This window comes from Nuphar pumila, chromosome 16 (genome assembly GCF_984573655.1).
Source record: "Nuphar pumila chromosome 16, dmNupPumi1.hap1.1, whole genome shotgun sequence".
In the NCBI taxonomy this organism is placed as follows: domain Eukaryota; kingdom Viridiplantae; phylum Streptophyta; class Magnoliopsida; order Nymphaeales; family Nymphaeaceae; genus Nuphar; species Nuphar pumila.
Window position 1 is genome coordinate 69,471,743 of NC_143264.1, and position 21,911 is coordinate 69,493,653.

General features: G+C 38.0%; 1 protein-coding gene across 2 annotated transcripts in view; it reads left to right on the forward strand.

Annotated features, from left to right (window-relative positions):
* Positions 1-21,911, forward strand: part of LOC149813448 (kinesin-like protein KIN-UC) — a 114,032-nt gene that overhangs the window by 48,662 nt on the left and 43,459 nt on the right. For both annotated transcript variants that reach the window (XM_089992333.1, XM_089992334.1), the window contains exons 9-11: positions 20,501-20,713; positions 20,801-20,935; positions 21,601-21,747. In XM_089992333.1, coding sequence (XP_089848459.1) covers positions 20,501-20,713; positions 20,801-20,935; positions 21,601-21,747 — 495 coding nt within the window. The remainder of the gene's footprint in view (positions 1-20,500; positions 20,714-20,800; positions 20,936-21,600; positions 21,748-21,911) is intronic.

Genomic DNA, 21,911 nt, shown 5'->3' on the forward strand with positions numbered 1-21,911 from the left:
TTTCCTTTGAAATTAGATTTGGAGATGAGAGATTGGAAGCCCCCATCGGCATGTATGTTGTGCCCCCATGTCATAGGCGAGAGTTGCTTGAAGGCTGTGCAGGTGGTGAGTGGTGGTTATCATTTGATTCTTGCACATAACACATCTTGAAGCTAGAGGCTAGCCCATCCTCTGCAAGGTGTGTTGTGTGAGGACTCCATCATTTAATAGGAGCCATGCGAACACCTTGGCCCATGGGGTGGGGCCCATGGCCCAAACTAATTCTGTTGGGAATGGGGCTGTTGAAAGTGGTAATAGTAATTCATAACAACTCTTAAGGGTGAAGATAGTGCTGAGAAACAAGACGAGCAGCTCGCTGTTCGGCTCGGCTTGGCCTGGCTCGGAAACTGAGCTTGGCTAGCTGAGCTATGAGCCAGCTCATTTAGGTAAGTGAGCTGAGCACTAACATGGCAAGTTCAGCTTGTGTAGGCTCATTTTATATATTATATATGTATATATTAAATATTCATAAATGCATATTATATATATTTTATACATGTATTATATATATTATACCTATATTATATATTTTATACATTATTAAGCTTCTAAAAAACACTTTAAATTTTTTTTTTAAAAGATCCATCTCGTGATTGGTTATCACAAAGCTTGGCTCATAATGAGCTCGGGCTCGACTTGGCTTGTGATGTGCTAATGAGCCGAGCCCGAGCAGGGGTGTACCCTTAACGAGCTGAGCCAGAATAACCAAGCTTGGCTTGTTTAACATCACTTGGTGAAGATCCCATTTGAAGCCAGATTTCAGATGAGGCAGTCCTGCCCTGTGGATGGTGTAATTGACTCCAGTATCTCAAGTAGATTAATAAGTGCGTGGAACTGATTATCAGTGAGATGCCTTGGGAACCTTGGATCCCAACCCATTTCAACGGACCAAACTTCTGCAACAAGGGCCTGCTGTTGATCTGAGATGGCAAAGAGTTGCGGAAAGGCCTTGCATATCAACTTCAACTCCCAAGAAATATTTCAACTGACCAAGATCTTTTATCTTGAATCGCTTAGTACCTCCTTTATCTCCTCGATATGGCTTTCTGAGTTCGTTGTGACAATAATATCATCTATATAAATAAGACAATCATGTACTTTTTACCGTTATGAATGAATAGAGAATGATCAAGAGATCTGTAAAACCCATGTCTCAGTATCTCCAGCGAAAAGCTCTTGAACCACGAACGGGAAGCCTGCTTCAATCCATAGATGGCCCTTTTAAGTTTACAAACATACTCAATTGGATCTTTCTAGCTGTACCTTTGTGGCTACTGTAATGAAATATGCGGAAGCACAAAAAATACTAGCCACTAAGGGCTTACAAGATTATAATCACACAAGTGCACATGCACAAGTAGACTATGGGACAATACAAAAGCCAATAAGGCAATAGTGAAAACACAAAAGTAAAAAATATCAGCCTTTATTCATTAAATGCTTAACACAAGCATTAAAGAAAACAAGAGGGGTTTACCCCTATTTATACTCTCAGCCCTCAGTCAAATGAGAGACTAATGGGAGCTCCCAACGATCAGAAATTTGACCATTGGGCAGCCTCCAACAACTCTTTGGCTAAGGACCAAAGCGCCCTTGGTCATTTGGTCAAGGACAAAAAAGCAAAAATAAAAAAGGGGTACACACAGTCCCTAGTGGATATTTTATTATAAGAAGAAAAGACCAAAATACCCCTGACTAAAAAAAGAAAATTACACGCATTATAGTATATATATACACACTATATATTTTAACACCCCCCTCAAACTTATGGTGTAAACACCAAAAGTTTGTCAAGAAAGAACAAAAAACATGGAGCAACAAGAGCCTTAGTAAAGAAGTCCGCAAGCTGAAATTCGGAAGTGACAAAAGGCAGCTCAATAGTTCCTCCCAAGAATTCATCACCAACATAATGTAGGGTCCATCTTGATGTGCTTGGTGCGCTCATGGAAGGTATGGTTGCTGGCAATGTAAATTGCACTTTTATTATCGCAATACATCTTCGAAGGCTTGGAGACGTCGATACCCATATCTCTGAGAAGACTTTTTAACCATACAAGTTCCATAGTCGTAGTTTCCATAGCTTTGTATTCGGCTTCAGTAAAAGATAATGAGACCTATTATTATTTGCATCTTCAGGCAATTAGAGAATCTCGTAGAAAAACACAAAAACTAGTAGTTGAGATTCTATCATTGGGATTTCCTCCCCAATTAGCATCAGTATAAGCAAGTGAGTTTAAAGATGAGGATGAGGATAGAAAGATCCCTTTAATTATGGTGTTTTTGATATATCTAATGACACATTTGTTGGAGCATGTTGAAATTGACTAGCAGAGTGAACTATATGTGCTATATTTGGTCTCGTGATAGACAAATAAGTGAGAGACCCAATTAGCTGCCTGTAAGGTGTGGGATCTTCAAGAAGAGTCTCATCTTCAAGTCTCAGTTTAGCATTCACCACTTTAGGAGTTTTCACTTCAAGAAGAGTCATCTGTAATTCTGGATTTAACACAAATATCTGCAACAAGTTTCATTTGAGAAATGATGTAACCCCTTGGGGAATATGCAACTTCAATTCCTAAAAAATATCTTAAGAATCCTAAGTTAGACATATCAAAATTTTCTTTTAGAATATTTTTAACATTACTAACTCTATGTTTGTCATTTCTTGTTATTATCATATTATCTACGTAAAGTAGAAGGATAACAATGTTGATACCTGTACTTTAGACAAAAAAGCACTGTCGGTATAACAGAAATGAAACCCAAATCTGTAATATCGCGTATTTTCACACTTAGTTAAATTTGAGGTTTTCGAAAATTTGGCTAAGTATAGAAGAAAAATCGGTAGATTATGGATTTTAGGCCGATGCTTTGGAGTATGGGATTGTCAAGGCTTAAACGAGCCACTTAAAACATGAGAAAAAGTTTTATTTTCAACCATTAAATTCGAGCAAAATTTGGGTTATTTTCGGGCGAATTTCGGAAGCAAAATTCGAATTATATATCGATGGATGCATCTTGAAATTTTGAGCGTAATAATATTTTATTTTTCTTGATTCGGGTTACGGTTGGCCCGAAAATCACATTTTTTAAAAAATTGAGCAGTTCGCCGGTTCAGATCCGGATTGGACCGGATGTGATGGGTTTGATTCAAATTAATATGGATTTGGACTCTATTCAAGACCAATATTAATCTGGTATTGATCCAGCTCAAGACTCATTCAATTTTTGGAGTTGGATCCATGCCCATCGAGTTTTTCAACTTTAAATTCATTAGAAACCTTTAAATTGGAGTTAATTAATGTTAATAAGCCTCCCAAGTTAATTTGGTAACTTTTGGAAGCTTCTAGGTATTTTTTATTAATAATAATTAATTAATTAATTTTAATTAATTCCAAGATTTAATTTTTAGAGTGTTTAGGACTCTTTATAGAGCCCTTGTTCATGCCTTAGAAGCCTTAAGAAAGACTTTTATAAAACACTCAACTTTGAAAAGTCAACACTTAAGAAATTTTAAAACTTTGAGAATCTAAGAGATGAGAGTCTCTTTTAGAGAAGTCTCTCTCTCTCTCTCCAGCCCATTCTAGAAGGGTCTGGAGAGAGTGTGGGGGGGGGGGGGGGCGTCATCCCCTATGCCTATAAATAGGCTACTAAGAGAAAAAAAAACGTCTAGCCTAAGAGAAAGAGAAGGAAAAAGAGAGAAAAAGAGAGGAAGAAGGAGGCTCCTTCTTCGATCGTCCGACATTTTTCACCATTGTATTCTTGCTTTCTTTCGATCTTTGCGTAAGGTACGGGTCCTTCTCTTGTTCCGAATGAGAAAAAGAGCATGAATTCGATCTCCATGCAATGTTTTAGTAGAAATCCATGGGGATGAGTAAATCTTAATATTTACTCTAAGATCCATGGTTAAAATTAATGTATTTTCATCTTTTTCGAAATTTATTTTGGGGATATATATATATATATATATATATATATGTATATATATATGTATATTTGATGAGCCGCCGATCTAGTGTGCTATGGTTTTAAAACAGAAATCGTGTTTTTGGATGTATGTTAAAAATAGTGTGTTAAGATTGCATGTTCAGCTTATCCCTTTAGATCGACAAGAAACCTTGATTTCAAAAAAAAAAAAAATCGACATTTGTTTGTTTTTTGATGGTGGAACTGGTAATGCATGTATCGTTGAGCCTGTAGGTGCATACACATGAGTACCTAAATTTTTAATTGCTTATACATGGCTAATGAATTTTGAATATACAAAATGGAAGTATGGATCAATATCTGCATGCTAAACTATATGGAAACATGCATATGCATACCTGTTTGAAAGAGGATATAAATTTTATACATATATATTTGGGTGCCTATGCTGGACACTGTCAGCCCAGCCGAGTTGGGCTCGACTGGGCAATACCCAGTCCCTGCGGGTCTCGCAGCACTTGCCAAGTGCTGGCAGACTCTATTTGTCAAAAAAAAAAACTCTTTTGATTTTACTCGTTGGGCTGGCTGGCAGCTCAGCCGAGTGGCACTCGGCTGGCTGCCAGGCCCTGGCAGGATGCCCACAGGCCCAGTCTGGACCTGTGCAGTGGCTGCCAGGCCCAGCCGACTGGGTCGGCTGTGTTGGAGCTGAGCCCCAGCCGACTGGGTCGGCTGGGTGCTGATTTGAAAAAAAAAATAGCTGGAGAGTTTGAAATCTGGATGCAAAGACAAGCCTATGCATATAATCATGAGAAGGAAACTGTTTGAACATGCATACCTAACTGAAGATATGCATAAGCATGGTCCAATTGCTTATGAATCTATGCAAATCAAAATATGCACGTACTCTTGATTTTGAATAAGTATTCAATGTATACTTGTGGCATAAGTCTGTAAGTGCATGCAAAATGGAATGGAATCATGTTTACTTAAGGGATGAAAGTTGTTTATACATGCAACTTGAATTTGTATATGCATATGCATGCATCATCGAATCTAAATATGGGTGCCTTTGCATGTAAAAGAACGAAATCTCTGCATGCTTGCACGAGTGTATATCATGCTTAATCAAAGTATTAATGCACCATTGTTCTTGTGTGCACGTGCATGCATGAAATAGATATATTTTGCATCTAAGTGATTGCATGAATGCTCATATGTTTTAATTGAAGGGATTCATGAATGAAAGCATGCAATTAACATGATTATGTGAACTCATGCGCATGCATATGAATATTATTGTTTCATGTACATCTCTAAAATTTGCATATATGAATGCACATTGAGAAACATTTAAAAATGAATGCATAGTGACATGGTATTTATGATTTTTGCATATGAATGCATCGATGATCAAAATGGATCATCATGGGTTGTGTGAGCCTTGAGCATGTATTGCTCTTTGTTTTAGTTATTCTATGCATTGCAAAAATTAAATGTGATATTATTGTTCTTATTGCACTGTTCTATGTTGCCACGGGCTGTGGTCCCGTGAAGAGCATGTTGATTTGCGAGATTGTGTTATTAATCCTGTATGTTGAATTGCAAATTAAAAGAGATGAATTAATAACAAGATAAAAGAAATTAAAGAACAGTGTAATCTACGTTTCCTTGATGTCCCTTCTATAGTATGAGAATATTGAACATTGTGGTTTTGGAGAACTGTGAGGATACTAAAACTCCGTGTGCGTTGTTGTTGCCCTGAACATGATATTGAAGTTTTTTTCTTGGCCACGATTTTAGGGAGAATCCGCCACTTTGCTTGGGGGTGGTGTAGACACAACTGTTGTTTTGGTATACCAATAAAGTGACACTTGTGGATGTTGATGTCCCGACATTAGATGCTGATTTCTAATATTCCGATGGATGATGTTGATTCTTGATATCGATCGAGGGCTAAGTTTGGAATCCAGTAATAAAATACAACTTGTGTGCTAAGTTACCCTGAGAACCCTACTTGACCTTGGGAATTCTTACCCGTTTTGAGTATCCGTGGGCAATGGTGATAATAAAAAGTGGAACTTAAATGTGTGTGCATCCTAATAGGGACATGCATATGAAAGAAAACTTGATTTAAGATAATAAATTATTCATGCATGTGCACTAAAATCATGCATATTTACTTGTTTCTTTAATTGTGATATATTGGTAAATGCATGATGTTTGTTCTCTAATGCTTGTAAAATGACTTTATTGCTTAAATTATGGTATCTGTTGTTTATTAAATTGTTTCCTCATGCTTAATAATTGTTTTCTATTGCATGAATGATTAATTGAGTTATGAATTTGTCTTAATTGCATCCCTATGAATCTTATTTATGTTATTTTTACTTATTTGTTTCATTAGAGAGATTCATATGTAGAATTCTTTGGATTCTGACACCCCTAATTTTTTGTTTTTCGCAGCCTCAAATACCCAATGAGGCGACTTGTTTTGAGAGGAGATACGAGGGGACCACATGACTGTTTGGCGATTCTTTTGGACAACATAACTTTTCTTTTTGCTTTATTTACATTTTATTTGCTTATGTCTCTGACTCTATTTATTTTAATAAATAAAACTTGGGTTTGGTATGGTTTGAAAGATGAGTATAATATCCCTTGTAGTGGTGGTTGTGTTTAAACTGTAAGGGCCTCGGGTTTCTGAGAAAGTTTCCGCACTTGGAAAAAAAAATTTGCAACTTTTTCATGGTTACGAGTTGGAGTCGTTACAAAATCAATCATAACATTACTTACTCTATCATACCAGGCCTTGGGAGCCTCTTTAAGACCATGCAAAACCTTTAAAAGATTAAGAGATTTTTCTTTTTTAATAAAATTCTGGCAGAGGATCCATATAAACTTCTTCATTAAGAAAGACATTTTTAACATCTAATTAATATATAGGGCATTTTTTAGTTGAATCAACGATAATTAATGTTCTAATACTAGTCATTCTAGCTACGGGTGCAAAGGTTTTTTTATAGTCAATTCCATACTTTTGAGAGTATCCTTTAGCTACTAACCTAGCTTTATATCTTTCTAGAGTTCCATCACTATTGGTTTAACCTTAATGACCCATCTACATCTAATGAATTTCTTGTTTGAAGGTAACATAACTACTTCGCAAGTTTTTGCTTTCTTAAGGGTATCTAGTTCTATGTTCATGACTTTAATCCAATGAAGAACATTTTTAGCTTCATTATAATGTGAAGGCTCATGAAATGAATGTAATGCTATTAGGCAAATCCTATAATTAGGAGATAGTGACTCATAGGAGACAAACTTATTTGGTGGAATAGATTCTCTACCAGATCTTCTGTAACGCTCCGAATTTTTTAACCCAGATTTTTTAGGATATTTTTTTTGATAGCGAAAACAACTAATAATTCCAGGGTTAAGCATTTCAGAACGATACAGGAAGGTAAAAGCAAACCACACCATTTATTTTTATTTCAATAATAATAGAATCAATCATCAGAGTTTTCACATTATAAGTCTCAAACAGAATCACATCTGAAAGTAAGTAGGACCGCCCAGAAACAAGTAAATCAAGTCTCGATCGATGCCCCATCCCACAGTCGCTCATAAACTCTACTATTCTCCTGAAAATGATAAAAATTATAGGAATTAGACTACCACGTCTAAGTAAGGAAACTGTACTCTTAATGCAGGTATATCATTAATCTAGTATGTGATGTGGTTGTCATGTGTGAAATTTCAGCTTATTAAGAAGCACACAAAGAAGACTATGTAACAGCAGTAACATGCATATATCTAAGCAGACAAACAGATTATGCAGCAGTTGTAATTAAGCAATTAAAGCGTTTTATGCAAAAAGAACAATTAAGCAAGCAAGGCATTAAACAATTAAAGCATATTCTGCAACAACAATAACAGTCATGCATAACATTCATGTAGCAATCACAATATGAATTTGATTATCTCATATCTACACATTTCAGGATTTCATTTTATCACAAGCTCAGAACATGCTCGAAGAATATAAATGTCTCCCTAGTAACTCCACTCACTGTGATACCTAAAATGTTCTAATTGATGTTTATCTTTTTTTATCCCGCGGGTACACACGGGCCGAGGCAACCATCACAGAAGAGAACGTTCGGGGGTATATTATTCAAAGTTGTTTTATTAACCCGAACATTCTAACTGTGACTGAAATCCCAAGGGAGCGGCCAGTGATCAAGAGAAACTCCCAAAGGCCAAGACTGAAACATGATGCATCCCTAACTTCTACAGAAGAACATGGAGCTACCACCTAGGACACATTTGGTAGTTCGGGTCTTCCAACTCTGAGGACTGGGACCAACGAGTCGCTTTACGCTCGAAACCAAACACATGTCTCTAGAGTTTTGTACCACCTACCCTCTCCAAGGTAAGCCCGAATCTGAGCGGGTTAATCTTTTCATTTAATAAATTTCCCGAAGTACAGGGCATTTCCCCAACTTCCTTCTACTACCACATCAGTAGAATTCCCAACCTTAGTCATTTTACCAAGGTGTATAGAACAGTCCCAATCCTTTGTCATGTTGATTGCATAACCCACTCAAAGTGCTCCGGTGCCTTTAAACCAGTCAAGCACAAAAATTAAATTTAAGTTTCTTTTTAGTGTTATGATAGTTATTCTTAATGCTGTGGTACCTTTAAACTGCGAAGTACCAAGACCCCCGACACCTTTAAACCAGTCAGGCAACAATATTTTATTTTCATTTTCATGTGGATTCACATCATAACTCCGATGGTCTATGCAAGACCCTCAATACACTGGCTGGACATTCATATGTCCACAACAAACCGACCCATAGGTTCGGTTATCAAACCATCATTCATCATCATTATTATTATTTATTTATTCCTTAATAGCAAATTGCCACAACGCCTCCATGTATAAAAAGGGTGGCATGAATTAAAAACTCTGCCAATAAGCAAAGACACTGTTGGTGTCCTTTATTGAGCATGCAGTGTAGTCCTAGAGATTTGGTAATTCAACTATATACATTTCTCCCAACACACTCTCATTTGAACATTCCACAAGATATACAACTTAGTTGGCATTTGTTATTTTCAGCAAATATGTATTGTTAGGCAATAGTACTTCAGAAAAATATACACTTTAACATGCATATGAACATTGGAGAATAAGCATCTTAATGGCCATTTGAACCTTCTAGATGATATACACGTAATGAGCATTGAGACATTTTAAGGAATATGCAATTGAACATCATAAATTATGCAACTTAATATGCAACTAAATATCAATTTAATATACAAGTTACTATGCAGTTGAACACCAAATTGCATGCAGCTTAATATGCAACTAAATATCAATTTAATATACAAGTTACTATGCAGTTGAACACCAAATTGCATGCAGCTTAATATGCGACTAAATATCAATTTAATATACAAGTTACTATGCATACGTTTGTTGATATACTTATATTCTAGCTTGATTGTTTGAGTCTATGAATTTGTACATAAATATTCAGTCTAGAGCTCTCATTAAAAGCATGAATCTTAAGCATGTTACAGTGAAACCTCATTTCAACAACCAGACCTAAAGAAACATTCTTATAGCCATAGTGTAATGGAAGAAAATCATAATTTCATGAAAGTAGCCAAACATAATTTCAGTTTTTGCATCAACACAACATAAAATAATCAATATGCTACTTTTCGACCATAAGGTGCGGCTACAACCAAGAAAGTAATAAAATTTACTAATTCAAACAAAATTCGATGTTCCTACAGGAAAATCAACATCCAACAGAAATTTCATTTTTATGATCAACTATAAAATGGCTATTGGAGCTACTAGGACCCAAAATTTCATATTTTAACAAATGTTATAAATATAACCGATTACCCTTATTGGATCCAACGAGCTTTAAACATTAGAAAAATTTGATAGGCACAACATGTATTTATTTAAACCTACTAAGTCGGATTACCTACGCATGACCGGCAGAGTTTCCCCCTTTTTTTTTTACAGAAATGTGAAACCAATAACCCCCTTTACAATAACCATCCTAAACGAACCCTATAGCAGGCATAAAAAAGAATCTCTCTCCATTTATCAGAAATGTGAAACACGATAGTCCTCTTTTTTTTCCATAAAAATCTGAAACCCCCAAATCGTAGATTTGGGGTTTTCGGTTTGGGGTTGACAGACGACCCCAAATTAGAGATTTTCCTCCTTTTTTCGAGATTAGGGTGTCCCGATAACCCTCATCTCATGCTCGACCCATAGCATACCCGAAAAGAACCAGCAACCTACCATTTTCCGGCGAAGGGGTTGCGGCAACCACGTGGGAAAGTCGGCCTTGACAACACCACCATTGGAGAGGTCAGCTTCTCCTGGCAAGGGCTTCGAGCTGCAAGCCGGAGCTCGGAGGGCGATCCGAAGGATAGAGAGGCAGAGGAGAGTGAGAGAGGGAAAAGAGATAGCGAGAGAGAGGTTCGGGGTCCCCATTTGTAGGAGGGTGGCCTCCCGAAAAGGAAGGAAGCCCCCCGGCGGCTGCGGTCCCCCCCCCCCCCCCCCTCATCTCCCTCACACTCAGCGTGTTAGGGTTCAAATGAACCCTAACAGGCGATTTATCGGGGGAGGGGGTTTTCCCCCTTCTTATGTTTATCGGGCAACCCATATCGGGTTGCCCCCTTTTAACCCTTACCTTTTTTCATTTTACAGGGTGTGGGTCGGGTCCGGGTCCGACCCGCGACGCTGGATCCGATCGTGGATCCGGATGTTTAAAAACGTGGATCTGGGTCGCGTGAATAACAGTGGATCCATGGGTTGGATCCACTTGGGTCCAACGGTGGATTTGACAAGTTTATAACAATAAATATTAGTTATTTATTTATTTAGTATTATTATTATATAAATACTTTAATACCCATATATATTTTTCTTTTGGATCCGGGTAACGGATCCTAGGCCCAAATCACGTTAATTATAATATATATATATATATATAAATATAATTTCTATGTACTGCATAAATTTTTTGGTTATTACATCTTCTAAGAGGAGTTTCTTCTATAGGCTCACTATATTGAATTTTTTTTCTAAGGCACTCGTAGGATTATTTTGCTCATGCTGGGCATAAACTTGAATATTTTTAGGAGATCTATTAATGATGTCATCACTACTCGGTGGTGTCTCAACATTAGGATATTCATGGTTGATATCATCTAAAATTTCATGATGATTCAAAGAGTCATCATTAGTATGTATATCTTCTCCATTTCATTAATATCTTCAAAACCATTTTCATCCTCTAGGAATGGCACATCTTTGGAAACATAGAGTATTATTTTTAAAATCAAAGCATCTATATCCTTTTTTATTTTCACCATATCCAATGAAGACACATTTAATTGCTTTTGGTGATAACTTATCTCTTTTGTGTAAAAGCACAAAACATTTATAACCAAAAATTTGTAAACGATTAAAATCGAGTGTCATTTTGAGAAGCTTTTCATAAGGGAAAACATTTTTTTAAAGTAGATGATGGTATTCTGTTTATCAAATAAGTGGAAGTTAAAACGACTTGGACTCAAAAGCTTTTGGGAATATTTTTTGAAATAAGTAGAGTTCTAGTGGTTTCTATTATATGTCTATGCTTTCTTTTCGCTAGTCCATTTTGTTGAGGTGTCTTAGGGCAAGATCTTTGATGGCAAATCTTATTTTGTTTTAGATAGTTTTGAAAATCATTGGATAGATATTCTCTACTCGAATCCGATCTAAGAATAAATATATTTCTTTGAAATTGATTTTTAACTTTGATGTGAAATTCTTTAAAGAAGGAAAAAACTTTTGATTTAAAATTAAGAAAGTATACCCACACATATCTAGTAAAGTCATCAATAAAAGTCATATAATACGAGTAACCACCTTTAGATATGACCAGAGAAGGATCCCATACATCCGGGTGCACCAATTTAAAAGGTCTTGTTGAAACAAAGGTTCTCTTTGAAAATGAGATAGATTTCATTTTTCCAAGAATACAATCTTTGCAAGTGATATATTTTTCATTACAAAATTTTTCTCTAAAAGGAAAAATATACATTTTAGAATAGCTTGGATGTCCAAGTCTTTTATGCCAAGTTTCAATACCCTTATCTTGGACATAGGTACAAAATGATTTTAAAGGAAGAGACAATGTAACGCCCCAAAATCGTGGACTTGAAACCTTTTATGGAAAAGGTTGAAAGCTTTGAAATCAATCGTTTATCAGAGTTTAAAACAGAAGTTCAGCGGAAGATCAGGTTCAAAACAACAAGTCCTTAGACCTTGGGCGCATTACAACCAAAAACAGATTTCCTCTTACAAACCGATTTGCAATTCAAATATATATTTTATTGAAATGAAAAGAAGAACCACATTTTGGTAATACAGTTTTAGAAATCCAGAGTTCTAATCAAAAGAGATGCTTTGCAGGAAACCTTATACCACATCTATCAAAAGAGTCCCCCAGAGCGCAACGTCAGGAAAGGGCATTGCCTTGAATGCATCACGTCATCGTGCCATCGCAAGCTGTCTCAACCTGCCCATAAAAATGGGTCAGTCTCACAACAGACTAGTAGGGGTGCAAAGGACAAGAAAGAACAAAAGCTACAATAAGTAAGATAAACGCTAGCTCAAGCAGGAACAAACAAAACTAGCAGATCTAACCAAATATGCTGTAGAGTAAGCAAGACTCTAGTATGACAAACAACTACGTACAACAACAATAAGGATTATAGTGTTAAACAAACAACTATAGCAATCCCACATATATAATAGGCGAAGAGTAACTAACTCTATCCACCAGCCAAGCAAAGCAATTGCATAAGACAAATATTCATAACACTCGTAATACATATACTAGTACCATTGGATGGCTCAGTCTATCGACAAGTGATTACATTAATCGTGAGATACAAGCTATTGCATCACAAGCAATTCATAAGCTACACAGGATAAGCAATCAACTAGTATGAGAAGCTAGTTATTACTAAGCAAGGAACTGCGTAGGCAGTCTAACCAAGGGTAACGCCTCGACAGGCGTACATAGCTCAACAAGTAGCATACCGAACTACCGATCTAACCAGCAAGCAAGCAATGCACGTTACAACACGCATATCTCATGATCATGTGCATAAGTTATATCTTGTCTCATTATTGAGCAGACCGTTGTGGGTACGCACAAGGCAAAACGTAGAAACAGCCGAGATCGATTCGGGGGTCCATTATGCTATGTATTTTATTATACCCCGAATGACTGACTGAGTCCACTTCCTAAGGGGACGGCCAGTGACCAAGAGAGTAAATCCCCAAAGGCAAAATAAAGGCCCAATGGATGCGCATCCGTACTTCTGCAGAAGTGGCCCAAATGATTTCCCCTAACCTCCGATGACTGGGGAAGGTCGGATCTTTGCCCGAGATTGCCATTAATGACTGTCCATCAGAGTTTTGTACCATCCATCCTCTCTCTTGATGAACCGTCCCGAATGAGCACGACGGAGGGTTTCTTAACCGCCGTCCCATTCTCATGCCATCTTGCCTGTGAAGGCGCATGATTATTATTTAGGTGAGTTATACGCGCCATTGCGCATTCGAGGCAACCACACACTTCTCATCCTACTCACCGCAGTACGCATCGTACCTATTCAAATGATGCAAGGGGTCAATCCATAGTGAGGGTAGAAACATCACTCTTGTGATCTCAAACACATGCCATTGCATGTTCGAGGTAGACATAGACCTCTCATCCTACTCATCGTAGTGCGCAATGTACCTGTTCAAAAGTACAACCACGATGAGAGGGGTATGGATCTCTCGTAGGAAAATCCCAACACTTCTGCTTTACAGAAGCCTACAATGAACTCATTCCAGTTCCAACTGATCGTGCTTAGGTCCTTTAGACAATCGCAAGCAATCTGCCTAATAGGCGAATATCAACATAACAGGATTAACTTAATGTGTCAATACACGCTTAGAGGTTACTATAGACCTTTCGTTCTGCTCTTTGTAGTCCAAACATATCGTACGTGACTAAGGGTACAACTACAAGAGGAGGAACATGGATCCCTCGTAAGAAATCCAACAATATCTTCACAAAAGAAGGAAGGTGCTACTATCTGGGTTTGATCAGAAAGCCTAGAACTAGGTCTTGCATCAGAAGTGATGCAACGCTGATCTAACGATGACCCAAGTACCTTGCTAAGATCCCCGCCCTACTCGTGCACAGGCTTCTAAACAAGGCTATCTGAGTCGTATCGGATAGGTGAACTAAAGTTGTGACACACCTTTCCCGAAATACATCGATTTGGGAGATCCGGCCGCTATCACTGCTTTACAAAGCTATACATCCTTGAAAGTAGGTTTGCACCTAAGACGATGTCTTTGGAGAACTGAAGTGCATAAGTGTGTGTCGTGGCTTGTAAGACAAGTGAAACGATATATACTATACACTCGAAGCTGCTTAGGGAGTGCAAGCTGACAAGGGGCAAACCCGTGTACAAACTAATACAAAGGCAAATCGAGGGGCAAGACTCGATGGGCGAAGCCGCACCGCGAGGGTAGAACGCTAAAGCTCCACACGAGGTATGAGATCATACCTCGATCATCGTAATGCACAAGCAGGCAACTATGCAAGCAACTCGTGAGGTACGAGATCCTATACTGACTACGCAGGTGTAAAGGACGACTCACGAGGTATGGGGTTGCACCTCGATAGATCGCTAAGCGTAAGCAAGTAAAGAAGCATACAACAAGGATAGAATACATGCATGAGCAATGCATATGCACGAAGTGCGGCAACACGGTAAAGACAAACACATACAAAAGGTAAGTGTAAGAGCAAGCACGACAGCACAAGAAGGTAAAGCATGAAAAGTAAAGTAGAAGCAAGGCCATGGCGCATAAAGCGCGGGGCAACAAGTAAATGCAGGAAGTAAAGTGCAAGAATGTAAAGGAGGACCAAGATTTGCATCCTAGAGAACAAAGTAGACATAAGCAAGTAAATACCAGGGCGCAAAGTGCGGGGCAGCAGGAAAGTAAAGTGCGGGAAAGTAAAGAGGACAAGGATCGCGAAACCGCGTCCTTGAGTTAAAAGACATGGAATGTAAAGACATGAATGAAAAGCCTAGGCACATATAGCGCGGCGGCGACAGAAAGGAAAGTGCAAGAAAGTAAAGAGGACAAGGATCGCAAAACCACGTCCTTGAAGGTAAAAACATACATATATATATTATATGTATACATATATCGTCCTCTTTTAGTTATCTTTCTTATTTTAGCATTTATCAGTTCATTGTCCTTTCACGCAAAAATCCCCTACCTTAAGGGGTTGCGGGTCCTCGTACGCACGCAGCGTAGGCAAACAAGAGCTTGAGCCACAGAGGGGGAGCTGGATCCACCGTTCAACCTGGAGAGCTTAGAACGTTAGGATATGCCGTAATAGAAACGAGAAGCAAACACAACAAGGTCTCCTGCCTGCAGAAGGCAGATGCAGGAACTCTGCATCCTGCAGACAGGGGTGCCAGAGGCAGGGGCCTCAGCCCTGCTTGGCAACAACAGCAGAGGTAGGGAGCAGGAGCTCCCTGTCTGCCAGGCATAAAGAAAGGCAGGGGAGGGAGCAGAGGCTCCCTGCCACAACAAGGCAGGAGGCAAACACCCCCTGTCAGAACACGAGACAGGGGCGCAGCCCCCTGCCGGCAGCAAGAACAAGGCAAGGGGTTAAAGCCCCTTGCCGAAGAACAACCGGGGTGCAGGGGGCAAGCCTCTGCAGGCAAAACGCAGGAAACAGGGGGCAGAACCCCCTGCTTCATAAAAAACCAAGCTTCATTTGCCCGACGGAATTTTGCAATATTTGCACATACCTTGAGTTCGACATTATTCATAAACCATGTTAGGATTTTTGCATGGTTGCTCTCCCAATCTTCCATTTGATGATTATAATCTTCAATGGCCTTGAGACGAGCATCGCCTTCAAGTGCTTTCTCTTGATCTCCTTCCATCTTTGTGAGCTTAAGTTGGGGTTCCGGAACGGTTCCCATTACATAACCCCAAAGCTTCTTGCCTTTGAGATTATTCTCCATTGCGGATGCCCACATCATGTAATTTTTTCCATTGAGTTTGAATGATAGATCGATCTTGACTTCCATTTCTACACAATGAAGATGTGAGAAAGAAAGGAAGTAGAGAGAGACACGATTTTACCTTTAGAAGATCGTATGGCTCTGATACCATGTAATGAAATATGCGGAAGAAACCAAGAATGCTAAAGCATTCACTATGTCCCACACGGACAAGTGCAACAAGCACAAGAGAGGAAATCCACTAAGGGATATACGAAGGGCCTTATAAAAAGGCTACACACATGAAAAATAATATCACTATTGTTGAAGAGGAGCTCTCAAGAGCAATACAACATACAAGGGGGGTTCCCCCTATTTATAAGAAAAGGAGACCAAAGGGGCTCCCAATAGAGTCGTTGGGAGCCCCCAACGACTCCATTGTGGGGCCCCTTTTCGGTATCCAAAAAATACATTTTAAAAAATAAAAACAAAAATAAAAAACAGTAAAATAAAAGAAATAAAATAAGTACCCCTATTGGGTACTTTGTGAAAAGACCATAATACCCCTATCAGGTATTATGGTATTATTACATATGTTTTAACAACAGCGCCTCCCGGCAGCAGCCGCAGGGAGAAACAACAGAGAGGGGGGGGGGGTGCGAGGAGGTGGCGACGATCGTCGGATTGAAAGGTGGCCGGACGAAAACGCTCGCCGGCGTCTCTGATCGCCGGCGGCGGCGTGAGGAGGGCGGAGCAGATGAGAGAGAAGGGGCGAGGGTTTTGAACCTTCGCCCGAGACGCCTGCGTCTTTTAAAAGACGCAGGTTCTCGAGGATTCGAGAACCCGGGTCCGGCACAGACCCAGATCCGGGCCCGACAAAGCGGCCCAGACCTCCGACACGTGTCCGACACGTGCAGGGCACGTGTCTGACACGAGTCAGACGCGTTTTTTTTTTCACGGTTGTTACAGACAATGAGTCCATAAAATAAAGATCTCCCTTCCTACGGCCTTGCCCAATCTGCTTTCTGGACTGGAGATCCTGCACAAAGTAACCCTTAGATGAAAACGATATTTTACATCCATAGTCGGCAATTTGAGAAACCGAAAAAAGATTTAAATGTAGCTTGGGAACAACTCTAACTTTTGGGACAATTTTTTTGAAGTTTTTTAGAATCTAATGTTCCTATACTCTTAATTTTCACAATGGTTTCATCGATCGTAGAAACACAAGACAATTTTGAATTAGTGCATATATTGGATAAGGCATTCACATGAGGAGTCATATGTAAAGATGCTCCTGAATCTAGTATCCAAGAATATGTACCGGGTGAAGATGAAGAGCCGATGACGGCACCCGATGTAGAATAAGTTGCTTTAAGAATTTGTTGAAGTGCCATGGATATTTGGCCAAGTGTATCTTTAAGATCCACTCCATTTTTGCCTTCTTCTTCCTTCTTGGGAGTAGATTCTTCAACAAAAGCAACCTTATGCTTGAAGGTTCCAATCAACTTAGGCTTATTACAATGATGACAAATAATCATTTTTCTTCCACCACTATAGTTATTATTATTACTATAGTTATTTTTCCTCCCAAAGTGTGGAGACTTATAGGTCTTAACATGGTTGGGTTTAGATACCGTCAACACTTCATCACAACTTTTACTCATACTAAGACGAGTTTCTTCTTGAACAATTTCAGTAATAGCATCTTCAAGAGGAAGAGGAGTAGATTTATGTAGGAGAGAAGATCTAACTTGTTCAAATTCGGGACGAAGCCCATACATGAATTGAAAAAATCACTCTTATTCTATTTGTTTTTGCCTAAGTTTCACGTCTTCAATATCAACTCACTTAGGCTCCAAAGTGCTAGTTCATCTCATAGGGGATTCAAAGCACTATAAAAGTCTTGGATACTCATTTCTCCTTGCTTGGTGGTTCTTACTTTTTCTTGCAAAAAATATGCTCTTGCAAGATCTTTTTGGGTATACATACCCTTCATGAAAAACCAAACTTCATTGGCTTTTCAAAGTCTAACAATATTTGCACATACCTTAAGCTCAACATTGTTCATGAACCATGCAAGAATTTTCGCATAGTTGATCTCCCAATCTTCCACTTATGATGATCCTCAATGTCTTTGGCACAAGTATCTCCCTCTAAGGCCTTCTCTTGACCCCCTTCTAGTTTTGTAAGCTCATCGAACTCGTGAGGGTTTGATGATGGAGAGAGAATAAAAAGATTGAGAACCAGTCGGGGATAGTGCCCATCACATATCCCCATGGCTTTTTTCCTTTGAAAGTATTTTCCATGGCGGAAGCCCACATCATGTAGTTTTTTCCGTTGAGCTTGAAGGAAAGATCAATTTTAGTCTCCATTGCGTGAGCAAGGGAGGAAGATGAAGAAAGTGGAAAGGAAAAGAAGAGAGCATGATCACTTAGGAGACTTTGTCACGAACATGATCACTTGATGGCAACCTTCCACAAGTCCAAGAGCACTCCTTGCTCTGATACCATGTAATGAAATATGAGGAAGCACGAAAAACACTAGCCACTAAGGGCTTACAAGATTATAATCACACAAGTGCACATGCACAAATCCACCATGGGACAATACAAAATCCAATAAGGCAATAATGAAAACACAAAAGTAAAAAATATCAGCCTTTGTTCATTAAATGCTTAACACAAGCATTAAAGAAAACAAGAGGGGTTTACCTCTATTTATACAAAGTCCCCATTCAAAGGAGAGACTATTGGGAGCTCCAAAGAGCTGTTGGGAGCTCCCAACGGTAAAAAATCTGACCGTTGGGCAGCCTCCAACAGCTCTTTGGCTAAGGACCAAAGAGCCCTTGGTCATTTGGCCAAGGACAAAAAAGTGAAAGTAAATAAAAAATAAAAAGGGGTACACGAAGTTCCTAGTGGATATTTTATTATAAGAGGAAAAGACAAAAATACCCCTGACTCAAAAAAGAAAATTACACACATTATATTATATATATATATAATATAATATATATATATATAATATATATATATATATAATATATATATATACATACTATTTTAACAGCTGCTCCATGTAAACTCCCTCCTTCAGATCACCCTGTAAAAATGCATTATTGACATCCAGTTGACTCAACGTCCAACCATGATCTACTGGAAGGACCAACATTTTCTCTCTTATGAATTTACAATTAATTAAATATAATCCTCTTCTTAGAAATCCCGTTTCATTATTCAATCTTTTGTTGTTCAAGATTTCACTTGAATTTGTGAAGTGCATGCTGCAGCCAATATCACACAATACAATACTTGAAATTGCTTTTGTAATTAGAGAATTAGGGTGCAAATTTTCAAAAAGCTATAAAAATATTTATTAATTAGGAATAATGGAGAAATAATTTTAAAATGCCAAATAAAATTTCATGATATAATGATTCTAAATAAGTATTTGAATTTTCGCATAGTTGATCTCCCAATCTTCCACTTGCTATTGATGATCCTCAATGTCTTTGGCACAAGTATCTCCCTCCAAGGCCTTCTCTCGACCCCCTTCTAGTTTTGTAAGCTTGAGTTGGGGTTCGAGGATAGTGCCCATCACATATCCCCAAGGCTTTTTTCCTTTGAAAGTATTTCAAGGAAATATTTGGCTTAGAAACCAATCCAAATTACACATGATCTGGAAATAAATGTGAATAAATTGAGGATATCCAGTTGTATTTTAGTGTTCCAAAACTGGAAGATATAGGCCATGAATTGTGTTAAGTTTGATCAAATTCGCAAGGTTTATGGTCATTTCTCTAAGTTCTTCCCAATACTTACATGCATGTGGAAGTAAATCACTCATTTTCCATCTGGCGCCAACTGCAGCTGAATCTTTTGCTGGTATGCATAACTTGCATTAGCTACTGTTTAAAAGTTGTCTAGAGCCTTATGTTTGTTATTCAAGCTTGGCCGAAATGGTCCTTTGGGTAGCAACTCAGTCTTTCCACTCAAAATGGGAGACAAACATTTCTCATTACTTACCATTCATTTATATAAAAGAATCCTCAGGGTATTTGCATTTATTGTCAAAACATGTTGCTTATACTACGGATACACTGTTTTAGTTTAAGCTTTTTATGGCTGTAAACCTATAAAGTTGATAGATATTGAAAATGAGAACATGTGATCGATGTAACAAAAAAAAATCAACAAATTGCATAAAGTGAAAAGCTTACCAACCCATGCAGTTATACATGGTTTTGAGACATGTTTTCTTCTTCTCCTGTGTAATTTGTAAGATGGAACACTTTCTGATGAATGCGGGTTTGCAGCCTTTTTTTGACAGTAATGATAATTTCTATTTCTTTATGATTTCTCTGATGCATGTTCGTATGATTCATGGAACTTGTGATTATTGTTTGCTTCAGGCTATGAAAATTGAAAACATGGTGAAGTTGAGGGAAGAGTTTGATTATGAAGCCCTTTGTCGAAAACTAGAATTACAACTTGATTACCTTACTGCTGAAAACGAGAGGGAAAAGAGGTCAAGAGATGTTGAGAAGAAAGAAATGGAGAATAAGCTCAAGGAATGTGAGCGGTCCTTTGCTGAAACAGAAAAAAGTCTTGCCTTGATCTCTGAAGTACGTCTTGACTTTCTAACTTTAAGAATTTGGTTACATTGTTAATGATTTCAAGCTTTGTTTCTCACTCTGCTTTCTTTGCTGCAGACATCCGCAAGAGAGAAGCACTTCTTGGAACAGAAAATTACTCATATTTTATCTGAATTAAATATTCAAAAGGAGCAGCATGATATGATGTATGAAGAAATTGAAGATTTGCAACTAAGTTTGAAACAGAGCAGGGTATTTCTTCCAAATCTGTTGTCACTGGTTTTCATCTGTTTTATCTGGATTTATCTTTGACTATGGGCAATCTACCATAATTTGTTATATGAAGTGTTGCTGCTTTGCATGTGACTTTGTCATGGAACTTTTTTATGGAGATAATTACCAATAAAAGCAAAATTGTGTACTTTAGAAACCAGGTCCTTAACCTTCCAAGCGGCTGGCATGGAGCCTTATTTCATTTCTTAGTTTTGAGAAAAAAAATTATGTTTCTATTCTTTTTGCTATAGTACATTAACCTTTTCTAACAAATTTTGAAGTCAGTGGTGCCTTTGTTTAAACTGTCTAGTCATTTTTTTGTTCAATTGTTTATCTTAATTCTGGAAAGTTCTCCTGAATTATAATCCTGTTCATGAGTTAATGTTTCATTTTAGCTTTAGATGTAGTAAGGACATAAGGTATTCTAATGTAAATAATAGATATTCAAGTGAGGTTGTTTCTCATTTTAGCCCAACCAAGTTCCTAACAAATGTTTAATTTCAATCCATTCATTTTGATGCTTTGATTTAAAAACATGGATATTCTTTCAGTAGTACTTTTGGATACATCATCTATTAGGTGGTTAAGAAATTGATTTTTTTCAATTTTATTTCATGCTATATTTGTGGTCTAATATTCTATAGGTTGAGCTGGAGTTAGAGATGCAGAAGTATGACAATGAGCTAGCTCTGATGAATGAACCTCAGAGAGATAGCTACAAACTCCATGATGAGTCTGTGGACGAACAAGGGACCGTGAAATTGGAGGTGCATGAAAAGGAGTTAATTGATGTAAGTCTTGCTCTTCTCAAGTTTAACATGGTTGAACTTGGTCCTCTCTCTCTCTATATATATATGTTTGTATGTGTAGGTATGTATAGGTTCTTTTTCTTATATATATAAATAAATAAGCTGTTAACTGCAACCTAGGATTTAGGAGCCTGTTATAAAAATCT